The sequence below is a fragment of a genome, unplaced genomic scaffold (assembly GCF_019419815.1).
Source record: "Pyrus x bretschneideri cultivar Hongxiangsu unplaced genomic scaffold, Pyrus_bretschneideri_v1 Contig6, whole genome shotgun sequence".
Lineage (NCBI taxonomy): Eukaryota > Viridiplantae > Streptophyta > Magnoliopsida > Rosales > Rosaceae > Pyrus > Pyrus x bretschneideri.
The window spans coordinates 3,166,188-3,178,241 of record NW_025999798.1 but is presented as its reverse complement, the minus strand read 5'-3'; the positions used below and the strand labels follow the sequence as shown (position 1 = coordinate 3,178,241).

The window sequence follows — 12,054 nt, the reverse complement described above, 5'->3', positions numbered from 1 at the left end:
CTTCTCAAAAATTGTAAGTTTCTTTGTTGATATTTTATTTGTCATGTACATAATAGTATTTTTCAACTAATTGTTTTTACGTATTTAATGCATAGGGTGACAAAGCAATGACAATTTACAAGACAAGAACTACACCACAAAATCAAGCTTTTAAGTTGCATCATGCTTGGACCATCCTCAAGGATTGTCCGAGGTGGGGAACCGGTGCGGACCAACAATGGGGAAGATTATTTCATAATGAAGCCCTGCCCCCAAATGATTTTAATGAAGGTGTGAATGAAGATGTCGAACAAATAACCTCTAACTTCTTCTTTTGCAAGGCCCCTAGGAAGTGATAAACAAAAGGAAGCAAAGGGAAAAGGGAAGTCCCAAGATCCCATTAGTGAAAAAATTGCCATCGGATTTGCAAGATTGATTGAAAGTTATAGCTCTCGGGATAGGGAAGCGGCCCCAATGCGTGTGGCTATGACGCAGCTAGGGGATAGAAAGCAAGAGAGGTTCTAAATAAATTTCATGACGGAGGACCTCAACAAATACACTCCGGAGAGGAAGAAGTACTTACGTGGTAAGTAAAGGGAAACTTTTCATAGGGATGCCAGAAGGAGAATATTTCAAGATGATAATTCATCTCAAGGCTATATCCCAAATCCACCACCAAGTCCATCACCAAATCAAGATGGTGGATATCATTATTAAGTTTATGTAGTTTATCAATTTTCGATTGTATTAAGTTTATATAGTTTATTAATTATCGTTTTTTTTTTTAGTTTATGTGGTTTATTAATTGTCCTTTGTATTAAGTTTATGTGGTTTATTAAATGTCGTTTGTATTAAGTTTATGACTTATTAATTATTGTTTCATTAATCTAGATGCCTTCAATAATTCAAACGAACTTCAATAATTTGACAATGTACTAGTGAAAAGACTTGTCACAAGAAGACAATTCAATTTATTACTAGAAAATACCAACATAGTACCTGCAAAATTATTACATAACATAACACATTACTACACTTAAGATCATTCATCATCAATGTTCTTCTTCTCGGCGCCATATATGCTCAACCAAATCCTTGCGGAGTGTGTCATGACCTTGAAGAGCTTGAATTCTATTTAAACGTCTCATATACTCAATGAGTGTGACCCTATCCTATCGGGTCTCGTATGTCGTTGTGGCATCCCACATCGCCCAGGGGAGTGATCCATATATGTATATTCCCATCCCTACCTAATACGAGGCCTTTTAGGAGCTCAATGGCTTCGGGTTCCATGGGAACTCTGAAGTTAAGCGAGTAGCGCACGAGAGCATTCCCAGGATGGGTGACCCATCGAGAAGTTTTCGTGTGAGTTCCCAGAAACAAAATCGTGAGGGCGTGGTCGGGCCCAAGGCAGACAATATCGTGCTACGGTGGTGGAGCGGGCCCGGGAAGTGGTCCCCCCCGAGCGGGGATGTGACAATTTGGTATCAGAGCCTAACCCTGGTCGCGTGTGTGCCGACGAGGACGTCGGGCCCCCAAGGGGGGTGGATTGTGACATCCCACATCGCCCAGGGGAGTGATCCATATATGTATATTCCCATCCCTACCTAATACGAGGCTTTTTGGGAGCTCACTGGCTTCGGGTTCCATGGGAACTCCGAAGTTAAACGAGTAGCGCACGAGAGCATTCCCAGGATGAGTGACCCATCGGGAAGTTCTCGTGTGAGTTCCCAGAAACAAAACCGTGAAGGCGTGGTCGGGGCCCAAAGCGGATAATATCGTGCTACGGTGGTGGAGCGGGCCTGGGAAGTGGTCCCCCCCGGGCCAGGATGTGACAGTCGTTGCAGCGAGATATTCAACATCTCTTGCCATAGCTCTAGAATATGTTGGTTGGTCATCATCCACATCTTCATCATAATCTTCCTCAATTTCGACATATTCATCTTCCACAATTATGTTATGCAAAATTATGCATGTCATCATGATTGAATGGAGGTTTTCGATTTGCCAAAGTCGTGCAGCCCCTCTAACAATGGCCCATCGAGTTTGTAGGATCCCGAACACTCTTTCCACATCCTTCCTATAAGACTATTGTCTCTGTGAAAATAATTTCTTCTTTGCACTATCGAGATGAGAATAACTTTTCACAAAGGTAGACCAACTAGGATAAATAACCTAGCTCATGCCTATTACTATTTACTTTGTACCTCCATTCCGGTGCCCATCCATTGACAACATCATTGAACAGAGGAGAAGACCAAAGAACATTGATATCGTTGTTTGATCCAGAAACATCGAAGAATGCATGCTAGATCTATGTGTCGTAAGACGCCACAGCCTTGAGCACGATGGTTGGCTTATTGTGATGGCCCTTGAATTGGCCGGCCCAAGCAGTAGGATAATTCTTCCACTGCATACAAGCGAGACTTCCTATCATGCCAAGGAAGCTTCTTTTTTTCTGCCTTGCGTAAAAGCTACTTTAAGTCTTCACGATTTGGCTTATGGAGGTACGTGGCTCCATATATGGCTTCAATTGCCTTACAGAAGCGCTTCAAGTTCTTAATAGCAATACTCTCCGTAAGTCGATAATATTCATCAATTAAGTCTGCAGAGCACCCATTAGCTAGCATCCGAAATACAGATGTAAGCTTCTTATGAGGTGATAGGCTTTGTCGGCCTACGACATCTATTTTCCTTGCAAAGTAGTGGTCATGACGGACAACTGCGTTCAAGATGCTTTCAAAAAGCTCTCTTCTTTTCCAAAACCACCTCCGAAAATCATGAGAAGAATATCTCGGACGTTCGATGAAATAATCTTTCATCATCCGGTCATGACACTCTTCTTTATCATGCTGCACAAATGAACGCCCCGTGATAGAACCACGATGGCTAGATTTGGCATGGTGCTAATATTGAATAAGCGAGTTTGCAAATTCGGCTTCTTGTACTTTCATTTCTGCATCGGCAGGTGCACGGCTTCCTTGGTATTGTGCCATCTGTATTGCCAAGCTATGCCTTTTTCAATTACCCATTGATGAGATATTAATGATTTTAGGAAACAAAAACACTTTGAAAGTTGGAAGATTGGTTAATATAGAGGATTATTGAAGGTTTAAACATTGTGTGATGGTTTGATATTCAACATGTGTTTATATAGAGGATAATTGAAGGTTTCAATTTCATGTGTGTAGGTTTGTGTTTCATGCGTTTCATGTGTTTTGTATGTATGTTGGTATGTTTTTCGTGTGTGTCATGTGTTCTGTGTGTGCTTCATCTCTATCATGTGTTTAGTACGTGCTTCACATGTGTTTTGTATGTCCTTCACATGTGTTCTATGTGTCTTGTGTGTTTCATGTATTTTGTATTTATACATCTCTATCATGATTTTCATATTCTTCCATAGTGTTTCATGAGTTTCATATATTAATTTAGTGATTTTTCAATATTTATAGGAATTTAAATATTTTTATATTAAAATGTTCATAAAATTAATGTACGACAGTCTACATAATATTTTTTTTTTAAAAGTTAATTTAAGAAAAAAATTAGCCCAAATTCATTCTTTAATAATCTGGGGCTAAAATTTTAGGCTAGAAGGGTTAAAGCAGAAAAGCTGTTTCTGGGCTAAAAATTTTAGGTTTTAGGCCAAGGGTTGGAGATGGTCTTAGAGTGATGAGTTGTATTTGAGTGTTCGCATGTAGTTTCTCTTTGATCTCCATTATCCGGTGTCAATTTGTACTCCCTCAAGATAGGCTCTGTTATGGGCATATTGCCAAGTAGAACAATGGGTGAATTTGGGGAAGATGGTATTTAGCAATCTAAATGTGAATCATGTCGTAACACTTAAACACCGCTTTGAAGATTACAAAAAACTCTTAAGACCCAACTACTTCCGACATTAATTGTTAGCAGGTGATTTTCTTTTGTAATTTGATAGTTGATGTGTTCTTACTACCATTAACAATTTGACCTCTAAAACACTGCACTACTTAAGTGATTTAACAAGAATTTTTAAAATTCAATTCACTCAGGGAGTCCTTTTACCTCAAATAGCACAAAAATACCATATGCAATTTAAGACCTTTGTCGCTTGGAACCAAAGAAAAGATGAAGACATGTCACGTGCACACGACAATACATATTCTGTAATTGAGGTACCCACGTGCGCCAATTTAAACAACTCCACAAGCCCACATGTCCCAATTGGACCATGGACCCACCCATAAATAATGCATGTCCAGGGCCCAATCGAATTTAATTCATCATTTATTTATTTTATTAAATATTTCCTTACACAATTAGGAAGCCAAATTCCAAATCTGAGCAGGAAAACTTGCTTCGAAAGTAAAGCGGACGACAAAAGCCACGTCTTGCATGACTTGCGCTAAATTCGAGAAATCACCGAAATTACCAACCACCCTCCCACCAATCCCCCCCCATATTCCTAAAATACCCCTTCAACGGCACGCACAACGGTCACTTCTCGGGCGGCATACACAATCTGCAGAGGGGCAAAATAGACAATACATAAAGTTCAAAATTCTTATTTCCCAAGGGTTACGAAAAGTTCCCACCGCCTCAGGGTCCAAGACTATTTATACACAGCGGCACGGCAACTCCGCCAGTCCGCCGTAAATCAAAACTCTAAACCGCCACAAATCTCCTATTAATATCTCGAAGATTTAATCTTTCCTGATCTCTTTGGTGCCGGATTCTGAGATCTTGAACCGTTTCTTGCTTCTTTGATTTATGAATTTTTTTTAAAATTTTTGTATGCAGAGTTGTTTGTAGTTATTTGTCTTTCGATTTGTCTTCCGATTTCTCGCTGATTAGATCGCTTAATTTGTAAGTTTGTAGCAGCGATGTCTACCGATCAGTTTGAATTCGAAGACCAAATATCGATAACTATTGATAATGACGAAGAAATTTTGGATTCCGGGTCTGATTGCGGTGATTCGAACGCCGCCGTATCGGATCGGTTTGGTGTTTTCACCCGGAGCGGGATGATACGGGTGGACGACGAGAGTTTCGAGCACGAGATCATCAAGAAGAGCTTTGTTTCGGGCATGGGATTGGCCGGGAGGGACACGAATATTGTGGCGGTGCACAAGAACTTGAGCTCCGATCCGACCAGGAAGGCGAGGTTTGAGTCGTTCAAGATTTTCTCTCAGGCGGTGGCAAGTAAGTGCGGCAGCAACGCCAATGTTAAGTACGCTTGGTATGGTGGATCGAAGGAGGAACTTTGTGATGTTTTGGTCCATGGTTTCAGTCGGTGCAGAGAGCCTGTCCCAAATGAAGTGTTTTACGGTGTTGGTGTTCATATGATTCCTGCCAAATTTACATGTGATGGGTAATTTTTTTATTTTCAGGGGATTTTGATTTGTACCCAACCCTTGTTTCTGTTTAATCTTTGAGAAATTCACATCTTTAAAATCGAAACCTTTCATTTTTATCGAAAAATTTATGGATTGTATTGACATTTGTGTAGAGCATTGTCGTCGGCTGTGGATGAAAGTGGGCTGAAGCACATCTTGCTGTGCCGTGTGATATTGGGGAAGGCGGAAATGGTGGCGCTGGGCTCAAAGCAATCGCAACCGAGCTGCAAGGAGGTGGACACTGGAGTAGATAATCTGGTAAATCCGAGAAGATATGTTGTTTGGAGTGCTATCATGAACTCTCACATTTATCCTTGCTATGTGGTCAGCTTCAAGGCTCCTAACACTCTCCCTAATGGTTAGTAGCTCAGGTTTTGTATGAACAGTTGTTTCAGGTGTTCCAGGTGTTTGGTGGAGATTTTGGGTTTTCGAAATGAGATTTAACTCTGGTTTTGTATGAACAGTTGTTTCAGGTGTTCCAACTGCGCAGCAGAGTGCTTTGAGGCAACCCCCCACATCACCATGGATGAGCTTCCCTGCTCTGATGTCCATTCTCTCAAAGTTCTTGCCTCCTCAGAAAATGCAATCGATTGTTGCTTGTCACAACGAATTCAGAGTAAGTTTTATAGCATTTTCTGTTTCTCATGTTTAATCTTCATTAATCATGACAACATGATCACTTCATTTCGAACTTTTCGATTGATTTTGCAGGCAAACAAGGTAACGCGCCCGCAGCTGATACAGAGGGTGAGGCAGATTGCCGGTGACAGGCTGTTGATTGGAGTGATCAAATCTGTCAAGAGGCAGATTGGTGCCAGGGCGTAGCCTTACTTTCGGATACACCGCTTTTTGCTTGTCACAACCAAAGGTTTCTGTTTGCTTCTCCATTGTATCAATTCCCATTGATTTGCAGTGTAACGAAATCAAAATCGAAATCGAAATATACAAATTGGTTCTCAAAAAATGGTGGTTTCTGGTTGTTTCTTCATATGTAGCTGTGACCGACTTTGAATTGGCAATATGCGAAGAGGGTGCAACTTGGGTTACTATTCAGCAGTGTGATTGATAAAGTGGCCGTTTTTGTGTTTAACTTTGTCGCCTTTGGCCGACTGAGAAAGCATCCTATCAATTAAAAAAAATAAAATGAGAAATTCTTTGCCTTTCACAAGAAGAATGAGAAGGGAGAGATGAGGGTAAAAAGTAAAAACCAATTAAGAACTGAAGATTAGTTTACAAATGATTTTTATAATTACAATGATGTAAGCGCTCGTAATTTTAGTGTGTCCGTGGAAATTAGATTGCCGATATACACAGTGAAGTTTTTCTCCCTAACAAGCATGGCCGTTGTCAGCTTGTCATGATATGTTTGGTCAAGTACTATAACGAGCGAAACCCTCATTTTGTGTTGCTAAGACATGTGCCTAAACAAATGTAAATCCTCTCCTGCTGTGCAAAAGAAACAAAACGAAGATCAATTTAAATGATGATTAGGGTTTTAAACATCTTCGCATGTTGTTATTATTGAAATTAGAAAACACCGATTTTATCCCACAACTAACAAGAAAACATCCAACCCCCTATTCAGCAGATTTGCTGTTAAGGCTTCAGTATTGGAAAAGCATATTAACAGAGGGTGCGCGTTAACAACCAGGAGAAGTCTGGTAATGGGTACAAACCTTGGCATTCTTCGTTCTCTGCATCAGCAACTCCTCAAGAAATTAGTACAAATCATATGTGAACGTGTTCTTACCGGTAAGAGCACGTTCATTAGTAGAGCTGAAAATTTACAAGTATTTTTACCGGTAACAACCTTTGTAAATTTTCAGCTTAATCGGTGAACGTGTTCTTACCGGTAAGAACTCTTCATATATAATTGCCTATGTTGAAGTAATTTCAAAACAAATAATTTAAGGTTCTGGGGTCTACTCTTTTCTAGATCTTTTTTTTTACATGAATTTTGCCAACACTTTTCCTACTATTTCGGAATAATTTAGAAGCGAGGCTAGTGTCGGGGCTAATATCGATGTTTTGGCGTGCCACGATGTGAGGGTTAGCATGTCAAAGTCTTAGAAAAATGCATGGCATGACACACTAGCCCTCTCATCGTCGCATGCCAAAACATCAATGTTGGCCCCGACATGACAAGCACCGAGAATTGTCGGTAGAATGCATGTCATGACATGCCATGCATTATGTCGACAATTTGCCACGCTTGTAATAGCATGCCAGGATGCGAGGGTTAGTGTGTCAAGATAAGTCATAGCTACGCTAACACTCACATCGTGGAATGCCAGCATTTTGCCAACACTTTGCCTACTATTTCGAAATAATTTAGATGTTGTCAATGCATGTCACGGCATCCTAATCCCATAACATTCCAATCGCATGCCAAGCACGCAAAATGTTGGCAAAATGCATGCCAACAACGATGTTTTGGCATGCCACGATGCGAGGGTTAGTGTGTCAAAGTGTTAGAAAAATGCATGGCATGACACTCTAACCCTCGTATCGTGGCACGCCAAAACATTGTTGTTGGCCCTGACATGACAAGTGTTGCGAATTGTCAACAAAATGCATGTCATGACACGCCATGCATTCTGTCGACAATTTGCGACGCTTGTTATTGCGAGCCACGATGAGAGGGTTAGCATGTCAAGACAAGTCATGGCTTGTCAAGACATGTGACATGTCATCGCATACCAACAATAATGTTTTGGCGTGCCATGATGCGAGGGTTAGTGTGTTAAAGTGTAAGAAAAATGCATGGCATGACACGCTAACTCTCGCATCCTGGCATGCCAAAACATTGTTGTAGGCCTCAACATGACAAGCATCACGAATTGTCGGCAAAATGCATGTCATGACACACCATGCATTATATCGACAATTTGCGATGCTTGTTCTAGCGTGCCACGATGGAAGGGTAGTTAATGTGTCAAAACATGTCATGCCTTGCATTCTAGCACAACTCGTGAGACTGGTTATGACATGCATTTTTCTAACACTTTGCCTACTATTTCAGAATAATTTAAAAAAAAAAAAAAAATATATATATATATATATCTAGGAAAGAGGAGACCTCGGGGCTGAAATTATTTTTTTGGAAATTAGTACAAAATAGGACGCTAGTCATCATATATGAACGTGTTCTTACCGGTAATGACACATTCATTGATTGAGCTAAAAATTTACACATGTTCGTATCGGTAAGAACGCTTGTAAATTTTTAGCTCTAAAAAATGAATGTGTTCTTACCGGTAAGAACACGTCTAAAATTTCAGGTCTAAAAAATGAACGTAAGAACACGTGTAAATGTTTAGCTCTACTAATGAATGTGTTATTACTGGTAAGAACACGTTCATACATGACTAGCGCCCTGTTTTGTACTAATTTCTTGAAGAGTTGCGGATACAGAGAAAGAAGAATGCCAAGGTTCGACATCTTTAAAAGCGAAACGTTTCATCTTTATCGAAAAATTGGTGGATTGTATTGAACATTTGTGTAGGGCATTGTCATCGGCTGTGGATGGAAGTGGGCTGAAGCACAACTTGCTGTGCCGTGTGATATTGGGGAAGGCGGAAATGGTGTCGCCGGGCTCAAGCAATCGCAACCGAGCTGCAAGGAGGTGGACAATCTGGTCAATCCGAGAAGATATGTTGTTTGGAGTGCTATCGTGAACTCTCACATTTATCCTTGCTATGTGATCGCTTTCAAGGCTCCCAGCACTCTCCCTAATGGTTAGTAGCTCAATTCGAAATTCGAATTGGTAATTTGGTTTGTGTTCTTTGGTTGGTTGTTTGGTGGAGATTTCAGGTTTTCCAAATGAGATTTAACTCTGGTTTTGTATGTTCAGTTGTTTCAGGTGTTCCAACTATGCAGCAGAGTGCTTTGAGACCACCCCCAACATCTCCCTGGATGACCTTCCCTGCTCTGATGTCCGTTCTCTCGAAGTTCTTGCCTCCTCAGAAAATGCAGTTGCTTGTTGCTTGTCACAACGAATTCAGAGTAAGTTTTATGGCATTTTCTGTTTCTCATGTTTAATCTTCATCAATCATGACAATATGATCACCTTATATGCGTGTTCGATTGATTTTGCAGGCAAACAAGGTAACGCGTGCGCAGCTGATACAGAGGGTGAGGCAGATTGCCGGTGACAGGCTGTTGATTGGAGTGATCAAATCTGTCAAGAGGCAGATTGGTGCCAGGGCAGATGCATAACGTTGTTTGGTGAGCAACCCTTCGGGCTTTACTTTCGGATACACAGATTTAGTTACGATTTAGACAGTGTCACCGAAAGGTGTTTGCTTCTTCATTGCATCAATTCTCGTTGATTTGCTCTTTAATGAATCAAAACTCGAAATCAAAATCGAAATCGAAGTATACAGATTGGTTCTCAAAAATGGTGGTTTCTGGTTCTTTCTTCATTTGTAGCAGTGACCGACTTTGAATTGGCAATATGTGAAGAAAGTACAACTTGGGTTTCTATTCAGCAGTGTGAATGACAAAGTGGCCCTTTTTTGTTGACTTTTGTCGGCTTTGACCGGCTGAGTTGCTTGATCAGCAAGTATACTAACCCCCTCTAGGGTTTATGGCCCAAGCTTTTCGCTTGTGGAACCTTTCTTTATTATATATTAATTCTATAATTTAAAGTCGGCTTTTAAATATTAATTTCAAGTCGACTTTTAGATCCTATCAATTAAAATAAATAAAATGAGAAATACGTTGCCTTCCACAGGAAGAAAGAGAAGGGAGATGAGGGTAAAAAGTAAAAAACAACTAAGAACTGAAGATTACTTTACAAATAAGTTTCCATAATTACAATGACGTAAGTCCTCACAAATTTAGCATCACCGTAAAAATTAGATTGCCGATATGCACCATGAAGTTTCTGTCGTCTAACTCATGTCGTGAGATGTTTGGTCAAAGGCCTATAACGAGCGAAACTCTCATTTTGTGTTGCGGAGACATGCGCCTAGAACAAATGTAAATCCTCTTGAATGTGAAAAGAAGGCCTGAATACTCCTTCTCCTAATCAGCCAAAGCACTTAATCGTTTCTCCAGCTGGGCAAAAGAAACAAACTAAGATCAATTTAAACGATGATTAAGGCTTTAAACATCTTCGCGCTGTTATTATTGAAATTTGAAAACACCGATTTATCAGAGGAATGGAAAAGCATATTAACAGAGGGTGTGTGTTAACAACCAGGAGAAGTCCGGTAACGGGTACAAACCTTGGCATTATTCGTTCTCCGTATCCGCAACACTTCGACAAGTTTGTCAATTCTGATAAGAGCATCAAAAGGATTTCGAAATAAGATTAGATTATTGAATGGAGCATGCTTCTTGGAAACAATAGAAGAAATCTCGCACACCTTTGTTGAATACTAATCACGTGGGATTCTAAGACTCCTCTGTTGCAGAAGCCGTACCCATGAGATTCCATGTGCACCTTTTGCATGGTGTCTTTCTGCAAAATACAATGGAGTGCAGGAATAATGGAAGCGGATGTACCAATTACAGAAGGGATAGTGAAGCCGTTCGCAGTGTCCTGAAGGGAAACATCATTAAGAATTTATGACAGAAGTGCCATTGCTTCATCAATATCCCCAAAACAAAGTAAGTTAAAAGCTCTCTAGATGCGTACTAAAACATTAATTTTTCCTCAATCATGTGCTGGTAGATTGTTAAAATAACTCATGCTCCATGAGAACTTATGACACTGAATGTTATAGACCAGCATGCCTTAGGACTGGAATATGGGAAACGGAGCATGACCATGAGCAAGTTCTAGTGCTGTTAGCCCAAACGACCAGATGCCTGCTCTGTTTGGATACGAATAACAGACCCCGCCAGGATTTGAATGTGTGGAATTTTTCAGGTCGACGGGTCAAGGGCCCTCTCTAACAACATCAATATTGTCCTTCACCACCTATCCAATCCTCAGATGTGGGATTTGATCACAAAAGATCTCGATATTAGTTAGAGTGGGGTAATTCTATTTAAATTACTTTCTCTTTGACCCTCTGGTCGATGTGGGATAACTGGAGATTCCAACAGAATGACAAGTAAACGTTAGAGAAAGCTCAAAGAAATGAAATTCGAGTTCATCAAATATACACATCAATAAGTATTCTTGCATGACAAACTCCATGTTTCGGCAAATCCACCAATAAACTCAAAACTCCGTCAGGGTTTCTCTCTGTGATTCCTCCTCACTCGCTCAATCTATGACTCACCCGCTTTGGTGCAATCAAAATATATTAGTGAACAACACTTTATATTTGAATCAGTCAGAGTCAGAGAGATTATTACCAGAGGAGGATCTTTGTTTATCATAGTGTAAATTACTAAATTGTAACAACCCGTTTTGGGGATTTACGGAACAAAAATAGTATTTTTGTATTTTCACTAAGTTTGGGGATATTTTCTTTTAAAAATGATTTTTGAGTCTTAAATGGTGTGCCCAAAGGGGCCCACCCTTGATTTGTCCCCTGGTTCCTGTCCCCTTTTCTTTCTTTTTCTGATTTTTATAACTCTCTCTCTCTCTCCTTTCTTCTCTTCCTGTAACCTCATATTTCTCTCCCTCTTCTTCTTCTCTCTTTCTTTCTCTCGTGTGACTCCCGAAACTCTCTCTCCCTCTATGATCTCTCCCTCTTTCTCATGTTTGTCACTCACATAAGCAACAAGCCCAAACCAACAC

The 12,054-nt window shown here is 40.3% G+C and overlaps 3 protein-coding genes across 3 annotated transcripts; 2 read left to right on the top strand and 1 right to left on the bottom strand.

Annotated features, from left to right (window-relative positions):
- Positions 1-2,453: 2,453 nt before the first annotated feature.
- On the bottom strand, positions 2,454-2,975 carry LOC125471375. Its single transcript, XM_048571704.1, has 2 exons — positions 2,928-2,975; positions 2,454-2,831 (listed from the first exon to the last, which is right to left on the bottom strand). Exons 1-2 carry the CDS (start codon positions 2,973-2,975, stop codon positions 2,454-2,456), a joined length of 426 nt encoding a protein of 141 aa, XP_048427661.1.
- Positions 2,976-4,319: 1,344 nt separating this feature from the next.
- Positions 4,320-6,403, top strand: LOC125471541 (probable inactive poly [ADP-ribose] polymerase SRO2). The gene is made up of 4 exons (XM_048572065.1): positions 4,320-5,329; positions 5,468-5,712; positions 5,819-5,970; positions 6,066-6,403. Exons 1-4 carry the CDS (start codon positions 4,842-4,844, stop codon positions 6,177-6,179), a joined length of 999 nt encoding a protein of 332 aa, XP_048428022.1. The 5' UTR covers positions 4,320-4,841; the 3' UTR covers positions 6,180-6,403.
- Positions 6,404-8,704: 2,301 nt separating this feature from the next.
- LOC125471294 (probable inactive poly [ADP-ribose] polymerase SRO5) lies at positions 8,705-9,931 on the top strand. Its single transcript, XM_048571543.1, has 2 exons — positions 8,705-9,359; positions 9,453-9,931. The coding sequence occupies exons 1-2, from the start codon at positions 9,177-9,179 to the stop codon at positions 9,570-9,572; spliced, it is 303 nt and encodes a 100-aa protein (XP_048427500.1). The 5' UTR covers positions 8,705-9,176; the 3' UTR covers positions 9,573-9,931.
- The last annotated feature ends 2,123 nt before the right edge of the window (positions 9,932-12,054 follow it).